Source organism: Pinus tabuliformis, chromosome 9 (genome assembly GCF_031772625.1).
Source record: "Pinus tabuliformis cultivar Carrire ecotype Pingquan chromosome 9, CPIR1, whole genome shotgun sequence".
NCBI classification, from domain to species: Eukaryota; Viridiplantae; Streptophyta; class Pinopsida; order Pinales; family Pinaceae; genus Pinus; species Pinus tabuliformis.
The window spans coordinates 791,673,121-791,698,872 of NC_142307.1; the positions used below are offsets into that span (position 1 = coordinate 791,673,121).

General features: G+C 39.7%; 1 protein-coding gene across 1 annotated transcript in view; it reads left to right on the top strand.

The window, feature by feature from the left end:
- Positions 1-393: 393 nt before the first annotated feature.
- Positions 394-25,752, top strand: part of LOC149151118 (nucleic acid-binding protein) — a 357,600-nt gene continuing 332,241 nt past the window's right edge. The window contains exon 1 of the mRNA XM_089441282.1: positions 394-1,026. Coding sequence (XP_089297408.1) covers positions 701-1,026 — 326 coding nt within the window. The 5' untranslated portion in view covers positions 394-700. The remainder of the gene's footprint in view (positions 1,027-25,752) is intronic.

The following is a 25,752-nucleotide window of genomic DNA, read 5'->3' on the forward strand; positions in this document are numbered from 1 at the left end:
TGTGATCCGAGACTCCAATGAGACGCCTATCCTTCCTGCCTTACTATGACGGGCCATGGTGTCCCCCTAAAAATTTGAAACTGGGTGGAGGGAATAACATTCAATTGAAACAACCACCCCATCCTATGAAAAGACAAAGAATTTTGTTATACTACTCATCAAAGAAAATAGATAGATAACTTGATTGGTCAAATCCCCTCTCGAGTTCGCTAGCCCTTTGTTACGAGACTCAAGTTCGATCCTTTAAGTTTGCTAGTGCAAACTTCAAAACTTAAACCGAATAATGTGTGCTTACAACCCGCTATGGGACCATTACATTAAATAAATAAATTAAAAAATATAAAAATAAAAATAAATGCTCTAACAACAAATCACTCAATATTGTAGTGACTAAGCAGAGGGCTTTGGGAGCATGTCCGTATTTGTAGCCCTTGATCTTCCATTTGGAATATTTTGTGCTGAGTGACTCATTCAGCCCATCCAAAACAAATGAATCATATTACAGATGTTTTTTAACCAGATTATTTGTTTTCATATGACACTCTCTCTTGCCTGCCAGGCTCTCATTTGTTTCACAATCGAAAGGCGTTTCTGAGCAACTGCTACTTTGTATTTGCAGTCGAACACTTCTTACAAGCTCGTGTCGTGTTTAACGGTCTTACGTCGAAGGCCTTCTCAGGTTCTTCATTTTCAGGCTCCAATGGGGAAGAGGCATAGGCATCGGCGTCGCCATGATAGCGACGACGAAGAAGATGAAAAGAGCAGGAAAAAACGGCGGAGCAGATATCACACAGACAGCGAGAGCGAGGGCGATCAATCTGCTTCTTTTTCATCTCCTTCAGCCTCCTCCTCGGAGGAGTACAGACGCAGGAAGCGAAGGGAAAAGAAAAAGAAAAAGCACAAGGAGAAGGAGGAGAAGAGGCATGAGAAGAAGAAGAGGAAAAAAGAACATAAAGAGAAGGCGGCGAAGGGACCAGTTACAGAATCGTGGGGAAAATTCGGCATTATAAAAGAAATTGATATGTGGTATGTATTACCAATTTAGTTTCAAGCATTCAGCGGGTTCTGTTGTTTTAAGAATTTGCCGGTTCTGCACATTTTCCTTTGCTTGACACCCTGCATTGCAAAGTGGACTTGGTAAAATTTCACATCAATGACAGCCGACTAGGGTTTTAATTCTATATTCACCTACTTGTACTTTAACCTCAATTTCATTTTTAAGAATTTGAATTAGCTCGAGGGAAAAACACTACTTCCACTATATTTAAGAAACTTCTGGCAATTAACAACAAAAGGAGTGGATTTATGGTACAACAACTGCACCCTATATTGGAAGTTGTATTAGGTCGTGGGAAAAAGACCACTTCCACCATATTGAAGAAAGTTCTGGCAATTAACAACAAATAGAGTGGATGGATGGTACAACAACTGCATTTTATTACTGCAACCATTTTTTCTTTTCCTTTTTAAAACCGGAACCAAAAATATTTTCATTATATCAGAATAAAAGGCTGTAGCCAGGCTATCAGCAGATACATTAGACTTTCCAGTGTTTCACAAAACAAAATAATCATGGCCCTGCTGCTAAAAGAAGTAGTTCACGAGAGACTATATGATATACATTCCAAGTTTCCCTGCGAGCAGCTTGTTTGACCAAAAAACCGAGGATCCTTATGACATGGAAAAACATACTAATTAACAGAAAACATGGCTACTATTTTCATCCTCCTGACCAATGTCTGAGGGGGTGGAGTCCGTTGTTCAATGTCCATTGGTTCCTTCAATTGGTGGAGTGTTTCATCTTCTTTGAGATCAGCCTGAGCAGAATTGTCTGATATCCTGTTGTTTGAGGCTTTGGATAAGGAGTCTTTTTATAGATTTAGAGCCAGATTCCAGAGAGTATTACGTTCAGCTTCTAAAATATCAATACTTTTCTTCTGATGGACCTATGAACTCATGATGTTGGCATGCTGAGAGACATGATGGTGCTCATTTTCATGCATTTTTTTGTCATTAAGAACAATGAACTCCTGGTGGATTGAATGCTTTCTTCATGCCTTCTCAAAATTCTCCTGAATTCTAGAATGTCTTTTTTCTACATGCATGCCATCTCTGCTATCCAAGCTAGACAAGATATGACAGGGTTAGAGTAAATATCTCTACCCAACTGAGCAGGGAAGAAGCAACCAGAAGTCCTGCACTCGCTTTGATACTTGAAGATAGAGTAAAACCCAGAGCCTAAACTTTCCCCACAATGTGCCCCGATGGAGACAATCCTAGGAGTAAACATATACACAAGGAGAACCAAACAGAAAAGGAGACAACTTATAAATCAGAGAACTTCCCACAAAAAGTGCTATAACCACCTTCCCATAATCCAGACCTGCAACCTCTGCTGCCTTCCCATGGCAGATTCCCCGGTTTGGAAATTTGAATCTAGAATCGACAACCAGCCAAGAGTGGAGTCAACACTTCCCAAGGGGTTGGCCATCTCCAAATCTAGACTGCCTTTGATCCAGTTCCATAGCCCAAATTCTCCATTATCGCACTAAGTCAACAACATTTCAGACCAAGCCATTCAATAATTGAAACAATGTTAATAACAGACATGCTGTGGAGGCATGGGGCTGTACTCGATGCTCCTATTCTCATTCAAATGAGTTGATGTGCTAGCTGTTGGATGTTGGAGTGTTTATTGTTGAATGATGATTGATGTGCCATGCCATTTTGAATCTTAGGGGATAATACAACTATAATACCCCCCATTTTTTATGTAGACACCCATACTTAGTTCAGTTACTTTACTAGCCTAGAAATTTACCACAAGGTTCAAGTCTCGCTTCACATGGTAATATGAGGATTTGAAGAACGGGCTTTCCTCTTTTTTTGATTCGGGTAATGGTAACTACAAGTTTACCTTGGACTTTTTAGCCAAAATAATTGCACACAAGAGTCATATGCCCTAGCCTAGTTATTTGAAGCTTAAGCAATACCCCAAGCGTAAGTGGCAACCGTTTTTCCTCCGTGATCATAGAGAATCCATCTTGCATCTACCACCCCTTATTTATATTACAACTTCACCTTATGTTATAATTTGTATTAGTTTGAGGGTAAAACAATTTTTGCCTGCCATGATAGATTACAACAGACAAAGCACCAACTATGCCTAAACCATGATGTAGGCTCTGTCACAAGGTTTGTTGAACTTCAACATCGAGGTTCGAAATCCAGTGAACCTAAAAAAATTTCTTAGCCTTGATTAGGTTTTTCAAACCTCATGGCTAAACCTCAAGTTGAATTCCAACCTTAAGTTGAATTTGAACACAAAGGTACCTTTTTGTTCACTCCTCACATAGCCAACTTGCCTCCATTGCTCATGTTGTCGACCCTTGACTTTGCTAATTGGAACTCTAGGCCCAATGATCGCTTAATGCCAATTGGAGTGCCAAATCTTTGCTGGGTGCTAATTTGACTCACTCTCACCAACAAAAGAACCATATTCCTGCTGGATCTATAGCCCATGAGTACCCACATAGACTTCTTTTGTTGGAGATTGCAAGCTTGTTACAGTCTTTAGGGGATTCACTATAGTCCATAGCTCAAGCTATAACCTATAGCCTGTAGCCTATGCCATGACCCACAACTCAGGTTGTAGACTAGCTTGTGCCACAACCCATATGATTTATATCCATGGATTAGTCACCACTGTAGTATGACTTGTACACTATAGCCAAGTGGCCAAGCAACCCTCAAGGGGATATATGTGTGTGTGTGTATGCACACATGTATGTAGACTATAGCTTGTGCCATAGCCCATAGTATTTGTATCAATTGACTAGTCACCATTGTAGTTTGACTTTCTACACTATATCTAAGCATTCAAGCCTCAATAGGATGTATATACACATTCAAAAAAAGTATATAGATGAACGTCATAGAAAAATTTGAATTAGAATCAAACTTAATAGTTGTTGAAGCCAAACTTGAACCCAAACCTTGTGACTTAGGAAGTAGGTGGTTCTACTACCCTTATACTACCTTGAGGAATTTTCCAACCTATCCTTATTTCATTATAACTCCTAAGCATTTCAGATCTATCTCATGGTCACATCATCATTCACATGAAGGAGGTGAATGGTACTTTGGTGGATGGTTTAATAGTTAATGGACATGACTAGTGAACTAAGGCTCATTTGGTAATCTAGCATTAATAGAAAGATAAATTAAACTATTCTTTCCTACCACGATAGTACAACAAACAATGCACTAACTATGCCTAAATCACAATGAAAAAATATAACATCACAAATGCCACCATGACATCAGTAAGGTCTTGATACAAGTGCCTTTTCTTCCCTAGTACTATATTGAAGACTTTTCCAATTTAACCAGTTCATTGTGTCTCATAGGATTTTCATATCTAGCTCATGGTTTAGGCATTGTGCTTGTGAAGGAGGATGTCTACTTTTCATACTTGGAGGAGGTTGCACATTAACTAATTTAATTCTCTACTACCCTTCCATGTCTTACTCTTGATTATATATTTGATATGCAAGCATATGCCTTTCAATTAGTCAAGCCCTCTATTTGTGTATCATTGGCAATTCCTCTACTTTCATAATGATTATATTGTTGATTGATTAAGGGGTATACCCCTAGGCTCAACAAGGCTCCTAAGGAATGGTTTGACATCCATTGGGACGTCTACTTGGTTTTCATTTTTCACCAACTAGATACCTGGAATTGCACAATCGATTGAAAGGTGGTCAACTAGATTGGAAATTATATTAAATGGATCGTTGCATGGGAGTGTTTAAGACTTTATAACAAAGAGAATTAGGAAATGATGTTTGATAGAAACTTGAAAGCAATATAATGGTTAATCATGTGTCGAAATCACTATGTGATTGTATAATTTGCTGATAATTATGGAGGTTGAACATTGTCTCTTGAAGATGTAAGAGAGGGGTTGTCTCTTCTATCATTTGAGGTTGCTGCTCATTTAGTGGAACTAACCTAACTAGAAGTTTGACATTTGGAAAACAACAAAAGTTCTAGTCTTGTAGACAAAGAAAAGAACTCATCAACTTTGTAGCTATGCCTTGTAGTACAAAGCTATCTAAAGAAGGCTGATATTTTTACTAGAGGGTGGAGGTAAAATCAAATCTCTTAATGGGCATAGTGATGGTGATTTTTTTGTAACTATCCTGGGCTATATTTGGTATGTGAGCTTGTTACCCCTCATTCCAGCAGGGGTACCTATAGTCAAATTCTTCACTTTCGTTTTCATTTTGATGACGCGATAGATTAGAGAGATGGTTGTTTTTGAGCACCTTCATGTTTCTCAAGGTACTTCACTAATTTCAATGCAAAGGGTACCTACACTAACTTTCAACAAGGGTTTATTTTGATAAGGAAGAGGCATAATTGACATGCCACGTTGAGTTTTTCGCAAAAGGATGATATTCTAAGGTGAATCTCATCTCTAAAGGGGGACGTGGGCTTATGTTTTATGAACATAAAGGTGCAAAGAAAATGGATGTTGCATGCCTCTAATCATGTAAGATAATGGAATGTTGGTGTTTTCATGCAAGATAATGCAATTCGTTTCCTCCTAAATCAAGTCGCCACATTTTCCAAGCTATAAAATAGAGTCCAAGGTCAATAATGATAATGTTGAGGGAGTAAAGTGAACATTGGGGGTCTACGGTGGTCAATCCAACATCCCTCTAGCCTCCTCAAGCAAAATGCTAGCCAAACAAATAGGGCATTAACCATTTCATGCGAGTTAAGCCCCCTCTTCCTAGAATTGGCTACCCTTTCCAAGATCGAGCAATAACTAAGTGAATGTTGAGGTTTTAAGGTGAACGTTCAACTAGCAAAGGGGAACGTTGGAGCTTCCCTAGTTGCGGAAGTCATCTAAACCTCATTTCCAAGCTTCCCATCTTAGCCTTGACTTCCTGCTGGCAGCTTTGAGTCTTGACTTTTGATTGCTCGATCGTCCTTGCTCTTCTTTCGGCCACCAACCACAACTCATGAGAACTGCCTATGGTGTTGGGCTTTGCAAGTTGTTGTCGCTGTCGGTTGGGGGGTTTGAAGGCCCACTCAAAGTTGTTGGTTTGCCTCGATTTTTTTTATTAATTTTTTTTTGTTTATGAATCATGCTTTAAATAAAATTTTGGCCGTTAAGAAAATTTCCCTTAGGTTGTTTGATCGATTTACTTCAGCCCTATTTTATTTTTTATGCTTTTTTCGCTTGTATGATCATGGTTGAACTTGGCCCTGACTATCCAATAGGAACGAGCATGGCTTCTTGCTTTCCCCAAAAGTTCCACGAGCAACAACATGTTTCTCGACATCTTGTATTGTGTCTTTGTGCCAAAGTGGTCTTTTCCTAGTAGGATGATCACGTAGGGGAGGATCCAAGGGGTCCATAGGCTCCATGGGGTCATCAACGATGTCCTTCTCGGATTCAGGCAAGGAAGGACCTTCTAGAATATCCATATCATCACTCTTGTCTTTAGGAGGAGGAGGAGGAGGCAGAGGGAGGTCCTTTGCTTTTCTAAGAGAAACATCTTCATCGAATGTTACATCCTTGCTAACTTCAACCTTCCTTTGACTAGAAATATATATTCTAAATGCTTTAGAATCTTCACTATATCCAACAAATGTACCTTTCCTTCCTGTAGCTTCTAGCTTGTTTCTTTTGTCCTTCAACACATGGAAGTATACGGGGCAACCAAAAATCCGGAGATGACCAATATCAGGCTTGACACTTGTGAATACTTCCTCGGGGGTCTTGTTGTCCAAAGCTTGATGAGGCAACCTGTTTTGAACATATACCGCTGTGTTTGTTGCTTTAGCCCAAAGGAACTTTGGCAACTTTTGATCATGGAGCATGGCTCGGGCAACTTCTACAATGGACCTATTCTTTCTCTCAACCACTCCATTTTGCTCAAGAGTGTAGGGCAAAATGATCTCTTTCTTAATTCCTTCCTTTTTGCAAAAGTCTATAAATTCATTTGAGATGTATTCCCCGCTGTTGTCGGACTTGAGTATCTTTATTTTCTTTCCTGTATGATTTTCAACCAAAGCCTTGAACTCCTTGAATATTTCGAATGCCTCATCCTTGTGCTTCAAATAGTATATCCATGTCTTCCTTGAGAAATCGTCGATGAAGGTGATGTAATAAAGATGACCCCCAAGTGAATGCATAGGCATTGGACCACATATATCAGAATGAATAAGATGAAGGATGTCTTTCGTCTTGTTTTCGCTAGAGGGGAATGGTCCCCTTGTCTTCTTTCCACTTGCACACCCAGGGCATACTCCATCATGTTGAGCTTGAACATCGGGGATCTCGGAGACCAACTTCTTCAATTTTGGAAGAGCATCATAATGTAGATGGGCTAGCCTTCGGTGCCACAACTCGCTTTGAAGATTTGTATTATGAGACATAGCTAGAAGAGGTCTTTTAGTGACTCTATAGAGTCCTTCAAACCTAGATCCCAATGTGAAGGCATTTCTCATGTAGGATTCAACAGGTCAAGTAAGTACTTTTCCTTTAATGAATGCAACCCTCATTCCTTTATCCTCCAAAGCAGATATCGAAACCAAATTCTTCTTCTATACTAGCACATATAATACATCATGAAGCAAGACAAATTCCCTAGAGCTTAAATGAAATTTGACAGAACCAAAACCCTTTACGGGATGAGTGGTATTGCCACCAAGAATAATGTTCAAATTGGTCTCCCTCTCTACCAAATTAGAGAGAACCTCTTTATATCTGGAGAAGTGATGAGAGGCCCCACTATCAACCAACCAACTATCCCAAGAATTTGGAGGAGATGAACTAGGTAATGCGAAAATAAGAATATATTCAGATAAATTGTAGCATTGCCTTCATACTTGGAGTTCCTTGACCTCTTTAGAGGACGATAGTTATCTTCACGATCATCGGGGGAGTCTTTTCTTCTTTCATTCCTTTCTTTATCGTCTCTCCTTTCATATGACCTGTTGTTGTTGAAGCCACAGTTATTGTTGTAGGACCTTGAAGAGTTTCTTCTTGGAGCATCTCTCTTTTCGGGACAATCTCGAGCATAGTGACCCTTTCGATGACAATTGTAGCACTCAACATCTCTATCTCGCCTTCTTGAATCCTTGGAATCTCGATTAGATTGAGGAGGTCTTCTTGATTTGGATGGCTTTCCCTTTCCTTTCTTTGCATTCTTTTTCTTTCCTTGAGCAACGTAGGTAGTGGGCTCTCCTTCATTTGATCCTTGAATTCTTCCTCTAGATATCATCCTTGATTCTTCTTGAGTGAGCTTTCCAACAAGCTCATCAAATGACGGGAAGCTATTGTTGTTGCTTATAGTAGTAATGAAGGTTTCCCAAATGGAAGGGAGACCTCTAGGAGTTACAATCGCCAATTCCTTGTTTCATATCTATCTCATGGTTCATGCATTGTGCTTGTGAAGGAGGATGTCTACTTTTCATACTTGGAGGAGGTTGCACATTAACTAATTTAATTCTCTACTACCCTTCCATGTCTTACTCTTGATTTTATACTTGCGATGCAAGCATATGCCTTTCAATTAGTCAAGGCCTCTATTTGTGTATCATTGGAAATTCCTCTACTTTTATAATGTTTCAGTTTATATTGTTGATTGCATTAAGGGATATACCCCTAGGCTCAACAAGGCTCTTAAGGAATGGTTTGACATCCATTGGGACATCTACTTGGTTTTTATTTTTCACCAACTAGATACCTTGAATTTCACAATCGATTGAAAGGTGGTCAACTAGATTGGAAATTATATTAAATGGATCGTTGCATGGGAATGTTTAAGACTTTATAACAAAGAGAATTAGGACATGATGTTTGATAGAAAGAAATATAACGGTTAACCATGTGTCGAAATCACTATGTGATTGTGTAATTCGCTGATAATTATGGAGGTTGAACATCGCCTCTTGAAGATGTAAGAGAGGGGTTGTCTCTTCTATCATTTGAGGTTTGTGCTCATTTAGTGGAACTAACCTAACTAGATCAAATCTATATTTACATTACTGGAATTCTTATCCAAATAAAGTAGTGGGAAAATTTATAAAACCAAGAACAGGGAAGAAAAAAGCAAATATCGTGCATGCACAATTTTTTTCTTCTATTCAACATTAGTTCATCATTCAAATAACATTCGAACTTGCAAGAGCTTGCATACTGCGAAAATGGCTTTGAGAAAAAATACAAATGAAACCCAATAAACTTGAATTTCCAGCGCACGGAAATTTGCCTGGATCACTTCTATGCTGGATCATATGGTCTGTACGACTTGCAAACTAAAGGTTGTCCTCTCCTTCCCCGCCATTGCAATTCTTCTCCTTGTCTAGAAAATCAAAAAGTCCTTTTGATTTTCTCTCTCTTTCTCAAAATCCTTCTTGAGAAAATAATTGATTGTGTCTCTCTTTCAATTGGTGTCCTTTTATAATTTTGAGTTGGGCCAAATCCCTAATCTCAATGGTCAAGATTAAATCTAATCTTGAGTTGATTTTAGTGGTCCAAAATTCAACTTAAATCAATAGTACACAAACTAAGGCACTTTGTTAAATTAAACTCACTTTATAAAATGACATTCCTATTAGTAATTAATTAATAAAGTGAACTACTAAGTCTAAGAGTCATTTAATGATGAATCCCGCAACTTGGACACTTTGCTTTTGCAAAAATACTTGTTGGAGCTACAATCATCAACATGTCCACTCTCTTGTTGGGGTTTGTTGGAACCTTGTAACGCAACTAAACTTTGAGGTTTCAAATGTACTCTTGGAACCAGTGGCCGATTGTGGACTTAATCATGTCAATTCTAGGGTCCTTTGGGCGCGAAGTCGGTAACTGTGGCAACATGAAAAACACCGGCGCACTCGACGACGGTGGCTCTGCCATCTTCCAACTGATCGGCTGTTTCCTTGGTAGTTCGAGTGATATCAGAGGTTCTCGGGTCTGATACGACGAAGGTTGAAGACGTCCCAGATTCGAGGAACGGGTACTCAGAGTTGACTGTCCCCTAAACAATATGTAACCCACCAGGATGGGTCTACGTGTTCTCACGTTCGTGGTGTTTTTCACCAACAGACCACGATCTTGGAACAGATCCGGGGTTGAACGCGGCGACAGAGGGCGGCTTCACTGATTTCAGATCCGTCACTCTAGAAATCTAAAGTCACCACAAGCAACGTAAAGAATCCACACGGTAAAAAAAAATCAAGTTCGAACATCGTCGGCCAACACGATGCACGAGGAGAGTGTATCAAGTCTCTCGGATGACACCAGAAATCCTCACAAAACCATCGAAGAACAACTCAAACAACGAGAAAGCATGCACTCAGATGAAACAATGGCATCTGCAATGATGCAACAAATTCAAAACCTAGAGAGCAACTTCGAAATGAAGCACAAAATTTTTCACACAAATGAAAAATTATTTTGAAAAAAATACCAAGCTCTGATACCATAATCAATGAATGTATTGAATGAATTACAATGAGCAATGAAGCTCAATAAATAGTACAACTGTGTTTACAGAAACAACAAGTTTCTGCAAAGAAAGTAGAAACAACAAGTTTCTACTAAGAATATAGAAACAACAAGTTTCTAATAAGAAACTGCTAATTACAATCATAGATGAGCATTAAACAATAAAATAGCATTATTCTAATATAATTAGATCGCTTGGGCGTCTTGGAGATAAATCATGGTCTATTTAAAGTCCAAATGTGAGAGGACAATGAGTGCTTTGGCTTGCGCAATGGTAACCCAATTCGTGAGGGTTTGTAGTTCCTCCATGTGAGGGGTCTCTATTTGTGGTCAAAGCCTCAAATGAGTTGAGAGGAAGCTACCACAGGGGCCTCATGGTCTGTGTGAAATGCGACTTGGATCTCATGTCATACACTTAGAAACCTGCTGTCATACGTAGAAATGGTTGTGCCGGAAATGTGGGTTCTATTCTAGTGAATTGGCTTTGTTTGTCCATTCGCATAGGGTGGCCCATAATTACCCAAAACACTTTTGTATGGGTTGGTTTGTTGAGGCTTGAAAGAAAGAAAAAAGAAAAGGAAAATAAATAAATCCTAGGTGATATTAACAAATAATTGCTAAACAAATGCAAATATTTATTATTATTATTATTAAACCTAAGGTTAAAAATTTAAATGAAAGAAAGTGCCAAATTTGTCCAAAGATGCTAGATTAAATTGCCTACTATTGGGCATTCAAGTTGTCCTTCGTTCCCTTGTAAGATCCCGTAAAGTGAGAATGATGCAATCTTCATCCACCCAAGGTTGGAAGAGGAGTAACAACTTGAAGTCATAGGGAAACCTTTCTCCTTAAGGAGGTTAATCTAATCCTAGTAAAATAACCAAATCAAATAAAGGGTTTGCTTAAAATGAAACATCAAGTAGCAAAGAAAATCTTATGACATTCTCCCTATGTGTTTCAAATAATTTTCATTTAAACAAAAAAAATACAGTTAAAGATATTCCTTCCCAACACCTTTATGCTGACTTTGATCACTTGAGAAAATAGGCTTCTGTTTGATTTCACCTTAAAAAAAAAATTGTAATATTAACAAGGAAATGAAGAGGAGCACACAAGACACTTGGCAAGAAATTTCTTTATTATCTCCAATCTCGTGAAATGAGGTAGAATGCTTTCTTTTTATAGGAGGAGGCCTCTCTAAACCATCAACTACAATTCCATGGGCTCTTGAAAACAAGAGGCTCAATATAAGTGATATTCTAACTGATTTCTAACCAACCTTTTTCCACATATGAGAAGTAGATAAAAGTCAATAATAAATAAATAAATAAGTGGACAAAGGAAGTCGTGCCCTTTCTTCTAGAGGATCTTTTAAAATATCATATCATAGTAAAGTGGTCAAAGCATTTTTTCAAAACCTCTAAGAAGCCATTAATTGAGACTATAGGTGTATTCATATGATCAACTAGTTCAATGCATCAAATATTCTCTCAAGTATGAATGTGGAAATAAAGAAAAAGGGGTACCCCTCATACATGTGCTAGCAAAAATCTTATTTTTTGAGAAATAATTGTCCAAACATTATTGTATGAACATGAATTCTGATGTAGACTCTATGCAGATGAAAAAAGCGCTATGTAATCATCCATGTCAGCTGTCACATCTTCCCTCATACATGTGCTAGCAAAAATCTTATTTTTTGAGAAATAATTGTCCAAACATTATTGTATGAACATGAATTCTGATGTAGACTCTATGCAGATGAAAAAAGCGCTATGTAATCATCCATGTCAGCTGTCACATCTTCCAATGCATAGCACCAAACCTATGATGACACATCAAGCCTCGACCAATTGTTAGGTACCAACATAGATAAAACTATTTAGCACAAATAACTTAAGCCAATGTTACCAATTTACACGAAATAAATCATGGGGAACAACCTTACATCTTTTACATGTGTCTATGGGCTAGAACATAAGGTATTTCCTAAGTCATTGTGGTCAGAATAGGTAAATTATGTAAATTTATAGAATACGAATAAAGGGGAAACTTATATGAGAATTCTCAAAGTCATTAGATGATGAAATGGGTCTATATCTTACTCAACTAGTCGATTAGATTGTGGCTAGGATTTCTCTTTTCTTTTTCCTTTTTTAATCTGGTCCAACTAGCCGATGACACTGTGCCTAGGAATGTCTTTAGCTTTTGTTTTGGCTTGGTTTTTAAGATTCACACTTTTCCTTTGTTCTTTTATTCATTTTTTTACCCCTTTGTTGATATCTGATGAGTTTCCCATAAGTTAGGGAATGCTGATTTTATGGATGAAATAAAGGGAAGTTAATGGAAAGTGTTAAGTATGGAGGGGATATGAGTACACTATCTGCCTTGAATTCCTTGTAGTACCTAATGGCCTAGTTTAAGGCACACTTATCCAGAGGTAATTATGTTCCGACATGGTTTGACATAGTAACGAGGTAACGTACTTATTTAGTTACAAGTGATAAAATATCAATCTAATGCTAAATACACTCCACAAGCAAGTCAAAACTCAAGCATCACTTTTAAGTAAGGGAATCCACATAGTGAAAACATACCAATTGTAGCCTGAAATATCATGCAACATAATCTAACACAACTGACCTTCAGAGAATTTGGCACCAGGAACGACATACTACTGAATCCATGCAGATTTATGAGCGCAACAATGCACTTGATGGGATGGAGAAACAGGGCCAACAACAATAAATCACACGCAACTAGGGAAATTGCTTGAAGGAAAACAATCAATACTCAATAAGCTGAACTTTGAAACTAAACCCTAGCAATGAGGAAATTGAAACCGTTAACATCTCCAAAACATTGAAGTTTGAACACTAAATCTGCATATGTGGACAATCTAAAAGTACAAATTTGAACACTCAATTACACACTTAATTACATTTTCTTTTACTAAGAAGGAAATACAATGCAATAGCTCAAAAATAAATGTATAAAACACTCCCATTGTCGTGTTTGTATGATGTGTCTTGCCTTTTTTATATATTAAGAAAAATTAGGGGATTACAAAAATGACTCATCCTAGTTATACACTTATACTTACCATAGAAATCCTTGAACTTGGTCTACTAGAATAATATGCTTAGTGTGCATGAATGGGTAGCCTAGAATTTGATTTCTTCTACTCTCCTATAGAATTGGACTAAATTTGAAAACCTATCTTACTCATTCACCTTTCCTAATTCAAGATAACATCTACCTAAAGATAAAATCGTCCTTGTTACCGCTCAAACTAACAGGGTCCCTAGGAGGGGATCCTAAAGGGAAATTACTAGGTCAAGGGCAACAATGGAGCGATAACCCATTGTCACCTCAGCTAAGGCTCCCTGCTCTTTACAAACTTTCACTGATGGGAGGAGTCCTGGTATGTGAGGAATCACAGGAATATAAGGTCAATGATCAGATAATGGAGTGGTTCCTAAGATTATTCATAAGAGAGACTCAACTGAAGGATTGCTTGCTTTAGAAGCAAGGTGGTGGGCTCTCTAGGAAGGGCTAAGAGGGCCTTGGAGGATAGGGTTTGAGAGTATGCTTTGTCAAGGTAGCCCCTAGTCTCAAAAGGCCTTGTGGATGCTTGGCTTCTAAGTGATCTTTGTGGAATTGGAGTCAACAAGTTGCGGGACCACAAAGGTCCAGGTGGACCCGAAATTAGGTCAACGGTGTGGAGTTCATCGCCCACTAGGGGTTGGGACAATCTTGGGTTCCTCAATGACGAAGGAAGCTCAGCTAGGGCCCATAGGAACCAGGGTGATGGCTTTGGATAAAATGGTAGAACTCATGCTTGGTTTTTGCCCATGTGCTAAATTTGTGTGTCTCCGCCATCTTTTGCATTTTGTGGTACATTTCTTGTTGAGAGTGGCCAAATTATTCTTTTTTTATTTCCTTTTTAGGTGCATCAATCTCTGGGGCATCGTTCCAGGCCTGACCCAAGGTGTGGACAAGGGGAGGGGGAGGCTAACCCTATGTGAACCCAGTGGACACACGTGGACCCGAATGGGAAGAAAGATGAATAGGGCTAAAATGAGTGGAAGAGGAGTAATGTAGGTGGTTTTGGGAAGCGGGACCATGCAACCAAAATTGGGATTTCCCATGTAGGGCCATCCCTAAAGCTCATGGCCAGTAAAGGAGATCCCACGGGACTAGGATACAGGGGTAACCTCGAAATTGGGCAATGGAGACAAGAATACAAACCTAACCCACTCTTTCCACCAGATCCCCGCATGATCCCCCTACCAATTCATGCTCCTAAGTGCCCATGACAAGTAAGAAAAATTACTCAAATATACCAATGAAAAGCCATACCTTTGGGGTTAGGTGGCCCACCTTCAAACATACATTCATAACAGATGGGCGAGGGACCACATGGCTGGCTCAAGTGGTAGAGAATATGGCACATCGAGTTATCTGGGGGCTGTAAGGGGCTGCTGGCTGCCGACTGAGGACCATCTAGGAGAAATTTTTTCACCCATGCATACTACCCATAGGTGGTGGTGAACATCTGGCTCCAACTGAGACATGAGCTCTTGGGAAAGTGCACAAAGCCACTCGAACGGGAGGTCATGAGAACACCAACAATCTCTTGGTAATGTAGACTTGTTATATGCACATATCAAAGATCAGGCACAAGGGGAAACATGTTTTTGTGGTGTCTTATGATCACCCATGCTTAATATTAGACCGTAAAAATCAACAGGAAAGTAAAATGCAAATCTAATCTAGATGCCATTAATCTGCCATGAAAATATCATATGATGTTAGTTCGAATGAGAAAAGCAACATGCAATGCATGCTATTCTAATATGCATATAATACAATGTCAAGTATCAAGGAAAGGGGTGATACGACCTAACTTGACCGGTTGCGGCCAAAGTTGGTCGTTGAGATTGGCAATGTAGTAATAATCCTCCCTAACTTTCCCATGAATCTTGATGGGCATCAGATTTTTATCTACCAAGATTACATCCCCAACTTTGTATTGTTGGAAATACTGAGAGGGGGGGTGAATCAATATCTCTTTTTAATTTTTCTTTTATCACCAAAACATATATATATGGAACATAGAAATAGATAGCTGAAATAAATGCTTTTATTAACACAAACAGTGCAATGAAATAAATACAATATATAACTGGTTGCAATCAGTTGCCAAGCACCAACTTGGACTTTTGTGAGGCTCCAACCACCAAGGAACCAACTCTGTTCTTCCAAGGCAATAGTTCTGCACTTAGGAGCACCAACTCCCAAGGATTCGAATCCTTCCAGTTCTGAGGCTCCAACCCCGTGGGATCCAACCCAAACCTGGTATAAACTATTTTGCTGTAGTTCTCTGCTCCCAAACCTGTTGAGCTTCTGCTTCACTCCTGTTCTCCTGCTTCTCCTGCCTCTGTTGCCTCTCCTGAACTTCGGCTTCCTCTCACTCTGATTATTCGCATCCACTTCCTGGTTTTTTTCTTGTTTTTGTATTCCTGATGCCTCTCACTGTTCGTTTCCGCTTCCCACTGGCTCTTCAGCTTCTTCAACGCTCGCTTCAGCTTCCTCTGCGCTTGCTTGCCTCTTCGGTTTCCCGAGTTGCTTTGGCTTCCTCTGCGCTGGCTTCTTCTTCGACTTCCCGACTCTTCATGTCACTTTGGCTTCCTCTGTCTCTTCGAGTTCACCAACACTCCAGGGACACGTAAATTCATAAGAGAGGACCGAAAATACACAGAGAAAACATGTTCCATGTTAAAATTGTAACAATGCTCCTTTTTCAATAATTATAGACATACACAGGACTTTATCATTTTACGGAGAGACCGTACCAGCAGGGCGGACCCACTTGCCATGTCACAATCGCAATCGCAATCGCCGTTCGTTCAGGTCTCCTGAACTATCGGGTGTGTGAATTATAAGCCTTTTGGCCTAGAAAACCCCGCGCAATACAATTATTCTTATACCACAAGTGGTATTTCGGAAGGGCCTTAAGCGGGAACTGGTATTCAACAGATGGCTTCTGATTCCACTCGGCAGGCGACACGTAGCAGTGGGAAGGAAGAGGATACCGCTTTTTGGGCGGGTATTCCTCGAGCTATATGTCCAACCGAAATATATGTAGACCATTGGATCTACAAAGGGATGATCAACGGTGGAGGGTCGGATGCTTAGGTAATGCGGGCCCGCCTTTTTCTAGTCGCAAATATAATCCACTGGAATATATGAAAAAACGCTAAAGGGAGGACTTCAAATACATTTTACCCGCATCTATAACTGCTTCGGGTCTGGTCTTTATCGCTTCGGGGCTTTTCCTTTGTATTTCGGTTTTTACACTGAAACCTGCCAATACACTGAAAAACCCTTATGTGCGGAACTCAAAACTTATACAGTCGGGTTTATAAAACCCATCGGGTCTGGCTGTGTAATCGCAATCGGCAATCACGGCTTCCGGAGGTCCTTTATACTTCGAGCCCATGACATCGGTGATAGTCGATGGCCGATCCTCCTGTGGATGCGATATAGCATTGAGCCATGTTGCAATCGGACCATCGGGTCCACGACATATATCGCAATCGGCGCTTTCGAAGTGGCAAGGCCTTAAGCTCTTGCGATATGTCGGATGCGACATAACAATAGGCCAAACCGCAATGTTGCATCGGGTCCGCACATATATATTGCTATCGGGGGTTTTGGGGTGATGGCATAGTAGAACTCACCGATTACACTGTCGCCTATATATATATATATATATATATATATATATATATGCTCGCTCTGATAGTGTATTCCAATACAACTATGATTTCCGCCTCCGATAGTGTAAATGCATATATATATATATGAGTTTTGGCCTCCGATAGTGTAAATGGATATATATATGAGTTTTGGCCTCCGATAGTGTATTTGCATATATGTATAGGTTTGTGCCTCCAATAGTGTATTTGCATACATATATGTGTTTTGTGGCATATATTGCTCCCGATGGCTCTTGATAGTGTAGTATGTGGCATATCGCTCCCGATAGTTCCCAATAGCTCTGTTTGCTTCCTCCGATGGCTCTGTTTGCTCTTTGCTCCTCCGATAGCTCTATTTGCTCGTTGGCTCCTCCAATAGCTCTATTTGCTCCTCTTGGCTCCTCCGATATTGCCATATTGACATTGATGACAATCTATGTCAACAATCTCCCCCTTTGTTATTGATGGCAATATTCTTCTTCTCTCCCCCTTTGACATCAATGGCAAAGGAATGCATACTGACTCCCCCTGTCAAACTGCTCCCCCTGTAGAACTGCTCCTCTTGTCCTGCAACATCTTTATGAATGAACTTGAGTGTTGCTAAAGAAATAACCCCCATCTTTTGACGAAAATGTTCAAATGCTTCTCAAGGAAGAGGTTTTGTGAAAATATTAGCTATCTGCTCCTTAGTATTGATATATTCAAGATGATGTTTTATTCAGCTACTTGTTCACGAAGGAGATGATACTTGATTGGTATACGTTTGGTCTTTGAGTGCATCACTGGTTTTTTGTTGAGACTGATAGCACTTGTGTTATCACAATAGATGGTAATTGGTTGATTTGTAACTATGTTGACATCTTTTAGAGTTTCCTTCATCCATAGTATTTGAGTACAACAGTCTGCTGTAGCTGTATACTTGGCTTCGGCTGTGGATAAAGATATGGATTTCTGTTTTTTGCTGAGCCAAGATACTAAACAGTCTCCCAGGAAAAATGCATTTCCATTAGTAATTTTTCGATCATCTACACTTCCGGCCCAATCAGCATCGATGTATGTAGTTACAGTCAGTGTTGAGCTCTTAGGGTACCAAAGACCGAAATCAGGAGTTCCTTTCAAATATCTGAGAATTCATTTTACAGCTAACAAATGGGATTGTTTAGGAGTAGATTGAAATCTTCCCACCATTCCTACTGCCTGCATTATGTCGGGTCTTGTAGCAGTTAAGTACAGAATGGCTCCAATTATTGACTTGTATTGAGTTACATCTGCTGGAGGGGAGTCATCATTTTTGCTCAATTTGCAATTTGTGGTCATAGGTGTGCTCATGGGTGCACAGTCTTCCATTCCATATCTTTTAAGCATGTCTTTAAGATATTTGGCTTGAGATATAAACAAACTTGCTCTGGTTTGAGCTACTTGTAGTCCAAGGAAGTGAGATAACTCTCCTATCATTGACATCTCGAATTCTCTTGACATGTTTTGAGAAAATTCATGGCTCATTTCATCATTATTGCTAGCACAAATCAGATCATCAACATAAACAAGTGTGACTAGTAACTTACCTTCATCCATCTTTATGTAGAGATTACTTCCTGCCACTCCCTTCTTGAAGCCTTGTTGTTGTAGATAGTGATCCAATCTCGCATACCAATCTTTGGGAGCTTGTTTCAACCCATATAATGCCCTTTTCAACTTATAGACTTAGTCTTTTCCTTCTGTTAGATCAAACCCTTCTGGTTGCTCCATGTAGACTTCTTCCTTGAGTTCTCCATTCAGAAATGCCGATTTTATGTCCATTTGATAGATTTTGAATCCTTTTGAGCAAGCAAATGCCAAGAACATCCTAATAGCTTCCATACGAGCTAGTAGTGCAAATGTCTCTTTAAAGTCAATTCCTTCAATTTGTGAATAGCCTTTGCAGACAAGCCTTGCCTTGTTTCTGATAACTTGTCCATCTTCATTCATTTTATTTTTGAATACCCACTTGGTTCCTATTATGTTTTGTCCTTTGGACGAGGTACCAGCTCCCATGTCTCGTTCTTCTCAATTTGGGACATTTCTTCTTCCATGGCTTTTACCCAATGAGGATCCTTACTTGCTTGTGCAAATGTTTCTGGTTCTATCATGGATAGAAGAGCAATAACATTTCTCTTTGGTGTAATTATCATCCTTCTTCGGGTTTGCATCCCTTGATCTCTATTGCCAATAATATGCTCTTTTGGATGATATTTCTGGAGAAACTTCATCTTTGAAGGGGTATGAGGTGGTTCTTTTTCCTCTTCTTCTTCTTCCTGATCTATTTCTTCTTCTTTAGGTTCTTCTTCTTCAATGAGAGGATCATCTTCATGTTCTTCAATTTCTTTTTCTGGAAGGCTTTCATCAATTTTTACATCAATGCTTTCCACTATTTTCCTTAGTTGAAAATTGTAGCACTTGTAGGCTTTGCTTCGTGTCGAGTATCCAAGGAATATCCCTTCATCAACCCGAGAATCAAACTTTCCTGGTGAGCCATCATTGATTTTTATGAAGCACTTGCTTCCAAAGATCTTGAAGTACTTTACTGAAGCAGGTCTTCCTTTCCATAATTCATAAGGAGTTTTTTCACAATTTGGTCTTAATTGAGTTCGATTCAAGATATAGACAACTGTCCTGACTGCTTCTCTCTAGAATTTTGGCTGCAAGTCTGCTGCTAATAACATTGTTCTTTCCATTTCTTGAACTGTTCGGTTTCTTCTTTCAACTACCCCATTTTGCTGGGGTGTTCTGGCAGCAGAGAATTCTCTTCTAATTCCATGTTTATTACAGAACTCACTAAATTATTTTGATGTGAATTCTCCCCCTCTATCTTTTCTGAGTCACTTAATTTTTGAGTCCTTTTCATTTTCTACAATTCTTAAAACACTCAAATGTTTCAGATTTATATTTTATAAAATATATCCACATCATTCTAGTATAGTCATCAACAAATAAAACAAAGTACCTTTCTCCTTGGAGTGCCTGATTTCTAGTTGGTCCACATAAATCAGCATGGATGATCTCCAAGGGCTTTGATGTAGAGAGCTCCTTGATCTTGTGGCTGGTTCTGGTTTGCTTTCCATGTTGACAGGGACCACATACTCCTTGATTTGGTTTGAATAGCCTTGGGATGTCTCGTACAACTTTAATCTTGCTGATATTGATTAGATTTTCGAAGCTTGTATGTCCAAGTCGCTTGTGCCACAACCAACTTTCATCTGTTTGACTCAGGTAGCATTTATTTTCTTGAATCTTGTTCAGAATGTAAATGTTGTCTGGTGTTCTAACCCCTTTCGCCACAAGTTCCCCTGAGGAAGAGTTCCTTATTTCACAGTCTTTGGTGCTAAAGACAACATTATGTCCTTGATCACAGATTTGGCTGACACTCAGGAGGTTGTGTTTGAGCCCATCTACTAGTAGAGCATCTTGAGCTTTTCCTTTTCCATTGATGAGGGTAACAGTTCCTTTTCCCGCAATTCTGCCAGATCCACTTCCAAAGGACACATTTCCTTCCTTTTTGCTCAATGAGACAAACTTCCTTTTTTCCCCTGTCATGTGTCTGGAGCACCCACTATCCACAAACCAATGATTTTCATTATTTTGAGCATATAGAGCCAGGCCGCATTTATCCATGTTGGGATTCTCACTACTTGCTTTTCTCCTTTTGAGTGGGCAGTTTTGTTCATAGTGTCCATTATTGTAGCATAATGAGCAAATCAGATCAAACTTGGTCAAGGGATCAAACGAATTGAAGGTTTTGATTTGTCCTTGCCTTTTGGGGCCATATGGTTTGATTATTTGATCCTTTAGCTTTGGTGTTTCACTCTTGCGAGCCATGCAATGTCTGGCTTGATGACCAAAGTTTTTACAATGAAAACAATGTCCAAGAAAGATAGTTTTGTACCTGTTGTAGTAGCCACGGTTTGAGCCAATTTCCTTCCTTGGAGTTACTCCCGCTTCATTCTTTGGATTTGAACATCAAATGATGGAACACTGGTTTGTATTTGCTGTAGTATCCACGATTCAAATCCACATTCTTCTTTGGAGTTATTCTCTCTTCATTCTTTGGATCTGGGATGCGCCTTTGATGACATACGTTTTCTTCTTTCGGGTTGCTGGAAAGTGCATTGGCATAGCTTTTCGCACTATTCTTAGTGCTTGATGATTCTCCTTTAAAACCTATTCCAGACTTGTCATGTTGAGGTTTTTGACTTTTCAGGATAGTCTCAAGTATTTGAGAGCTTTTCCAACCCTTTTTAACCTGCTCCAATTCCTTCCTCAGAGATACTATTTCGGCTTCATGTTCTTCGCAAGTCTCTTCTTTTTCTTTTAGCTTTGTTTCCAAGGGATCTTCTCTTCTTCTTGTTTCTTTGTTTTCTACCTTGAGAGAAATGATTTTATTCTGAAATTTTTCATTTTCTTCAATGGCACTTATTAACAGTTCATCTACATTTTTTCTAGCCCTGAGTCATCATCATTTGTGAATGCCATGAATAATGTTTCTTGGCTTTCATCATGGTCACTTTCCTCATCTAATTTCTTTTTGATGACTACAAATCCATCCTCATCAGACTCATCTTGCTTCAACAAGAAGTTCTTTTTATTGATCCCTTTCTTTTTGTATACCCTTCTTTTAGAATTTCCTTCATCATCACTATCATGTTTATGAGGACATTTTGCACCATAATGACCTATTTTTCCACATTTGAAACAGATAAGAGGGTACTTACCTTTTAGCTTAGATCCTTTCTTCAGCTTTCGTACAAATTGAGCCAATTCGGATTCCACATTGGAGTCATCACTACAGTCATTCCTTTCTTTCCGCTTCTTTGATTTTGAGGCCTTGAATGCTGCATCTTTGGAGCTTGGGTCACCTTTTCTCATCTCATAGGCAGTGAGGATTCCATGGAGTTCATCCATCTTGAGAGCATCTAGATCCTTTGCTTCTATTTTGGAGTCAAATCTGTCTGGAAGAGATCTTAAGACCTTTTGAACAATGGTACTTTCTTCAATCTTTTCGTCCAATCCTTTAAGGGAGTTGACCACTTCAGCTACTCAGAGGAGGTATGCTGCAATATCTTCTTCATCTTCCATCTTTAGACTTTCAAATTGCCTTCTATGAGTTTGAAGCTTTGCTGTCTTGACTTTTGAGTCTCCATCGTATAAGCCAACTAGCTTATCCCACATTTCTTTGGTAGAGTTACAATTCATTACTTTTGTAAACTCGGAATTAGTGATTCCACTAGTGATGGAGTTCAAGGTTTTTGCATTTGCAATGTAGGCTTTCCTCTTGTCTTGATCTGTTGGAAGAGTGGTAGGAATTTGGTACTCATTTAGAATGAAATGCCAGACTTCAGGTCCAAGGGACATTAAGTAGTAGCTCATTCTCTTTTTCCAGAAACCAAAGTTAGTGCTGTCGAATAGAGGAGGTTTTCCTGACGCTTCGTGATTTCTCATCATGACTACAAATCCTTCTTCAAGCTGTTAGGCTAATATGAAAAAGATGGCTCTGATACCAATTGTTGGAAATACTGAGAGGGGGGGTGAATCAGTATCTCTTTTTAATTCTTCTTTTATCACCAAAACATATATATATGGAACACAGAAATAGATAGCTGAAATAAATGATTTTATTAACACAAACAGTGCAATGAAATAAATACAATATATAACTGGTTGCAATCAGTTGCCAAGCACCAACTTGGGCTTTTGTGAGGCTCCAACCTCCAGAGCACCAACTCTGTTCTGCCAAGGCAATAGTTCTGCACTTAGGAGCACCAACTCCCAAGGATTCCAATCGTTTCAGTTCTGAGGCTCCAACCCCGTGGGCTCCAACCCAAACCTGGGATAAACTGTTTTGCTATAGTTCTCTGCTCCCAAACTTGTTGAGCTTCTGCTTCACTCCTGTTCTCTTGCTTCTCCTGCCTCTGCTGCCTCTCCTGAACTTCGACTTCCTCTCACACTGATTATTCGCACCCACTTCCTGGTTTTTTCCTATTTTTGTATTCTTGATGCCTCTGACTGTTCGTTTCCGCTTCCCACTGGCTCTTCAGCTTCTTCAACGCTCGCTTCAGCTTCCTCTGCACTTGCTTGCCTCTTTGGTTTCCTGAGTTGCTTTGGCTTCCTCTGCACTGGCTTCTTCTTTGGCTTCTCGGCTCTTCATGTCACTTTGGCTTCCTTTGTCTCTTCGAGTTCACCAACACTCCAGGGACACGTAAATTCATAAGAGAGGACCGAAAATACACAGAGAAAACATGTTCCATGTTAAAACTGTAACATCGCTCCTTTTTCAATAATTACAGACATACATAGGACTTTATCGTTTTACGGAGAGATTGTACCAGCAGGGCGGACCCACTTGCCATGTCACAATCACAATTGCAATTGCCTTTCGTTCAGGTCTCCTGAATTATCTGGTGCATGAATTATAAGCCTTTTGGCCTAAAAAACCCCGCGCAATACAATTATTCTTATACCACAAGTGGTATTTGGAAGGGCCTTAAGCGGGAATTGGTATTTAGCGGATGGCTTCTGATTCCACTCGGTAGGCGACACGTAGCAGCGGGAAGGAAGAGGATACTGCTTTTTCGGGCTGGTATTCCTCGAGCTATATGTGCACCTGAAATATATGTATACCATTGGATCTACAAAGGGATGATCAACGGTGGAGGGTTGGATGCTCAGGGAATGTGGGCCCGCCTTTTTCTGGTTGCAAATATAATACACTGGAATATATGAAAAACGCTAAAGGGCGGACTTCAAGTACATTTTACCCACATCTCTAACTGCTTCGGGTCCGGTCTTTATCGCTTCGGGGCTTTTCCTTTGTATTTCGGTTTTTACACCGAAATCTGCTAATACACTGAAAAACCCTTATGCGCGGAACTCAAAACTTATACAGTCGGGTTTATAAAACCCATCGTGTTCGGTTGTGTAATCACAATCGGTAATCGCGGCTTTCGAAGGTCCTTTATACTTCGAGCCCATGACATTGCCGATGGTCGACGGCCGATCCTCTTGCGAATGCGATATAGCATTGAGCCATGTTGCAATCGGACCATCGGGTCCGCGGCATATATCGCAATCGGTGCTTTCGAAGCGGCAAGGCCTTAAGCTCTTGCGATATGTCGGATGCGACATAACAATAGGCCAAACTGCAATGTTGCATCGGGTCCGCACATATATATCGCTGTCGGGGGTTTTGGGGTGATGGCATAGTAGAACCCGCTGATTACACTGTCGCCGATATATATATATATATGTGTGTATGTATGTATGCCCGCTCTGATAGTGTATTCCAATACAACTATGAGTTTTGGCCTCCGATAGTGTAAATGCATATATATATGAGTTTTGGCTTTCGATAGTGTATTTGCATATATGTATAGGTTTGCGCTTCCGATAGTGTATTTGCATACATATATGTGTTTTGTGGCATATATTGCTCCCAATGGCTCCCGATAGTGTATTCTGTGGCATATTGTTCCCGATAGCTCCCGATAACTCTGTTTGTTGCTCTGATGGCTTTGTCTGCTCCTCTTGGCTCCTTCGATAACTCTGTTTGCTCCTTTGATGGCTCTGTCTGCTCCTCTTGGCTCCTCCGATAGCTTTGTTTGCTCCTCTTGGCTCCTCAGATATTGCCATATTGACATCAATGACGATCTATGTCAACAAATATTCCCTTTTTGGCTTCCACTTTTTGTTTGCTTTGTGATTTTGTCACTTAAGAAATTTCTTGTGAAGGGAGAATGGGAGAAGGTTTGTCAATCTCATGTGTCTTGTAGTATGGGATCGGTCCTGGCTTGACCACATGAGAAGGGTATGTAGGCTCTCTATAAAGAATGAAGGGGGTTCCATCAGATTGCGAGATAGTGGCATATGACAAGTCCATTTGGAGATGACCTCCAATAGTGGCTCTCCACTTCCTTGATAGTAACATCCCCCATACATCAGGGATATCTATGACCACGTCCATAAGCAATGATATATCGGGGTTCATAGCCAAAGAAACCTTAAAATCTTTTACGAGGCCCTCTAATTCTACAGGTTTCGAGTTAAAACCACACACTTTTTTATACTGTCGAGTGATGTTAAGATCCAATTGCTTCATGACCTTTAGTGGCATGATGTTTGTGGAAGCCCCCGAGTCCAACATACAAATATATAACAGAAGGTCATTGATGGCCAAGGTAAGCATGAATGGCTCATGTCCCCGGTTTGGATCGAGAAGGTGAATGTTTTGCAAGTCTTTGGGTAATTCTTCCTCTTCGAAACCCAGGGATTTCTTGATTTGCCATTGTTGTCGGGGAGGTTTTGCAATCTCCTTTAATGGAACTGGCGCAACCATTTTTCTTATAGTGGTCTCTAGATCAATGTCAAGTCCAACCTCTTTGCCCTTATCCCTTTTCTTCATGGTCACTTTCTTTTGAGGAT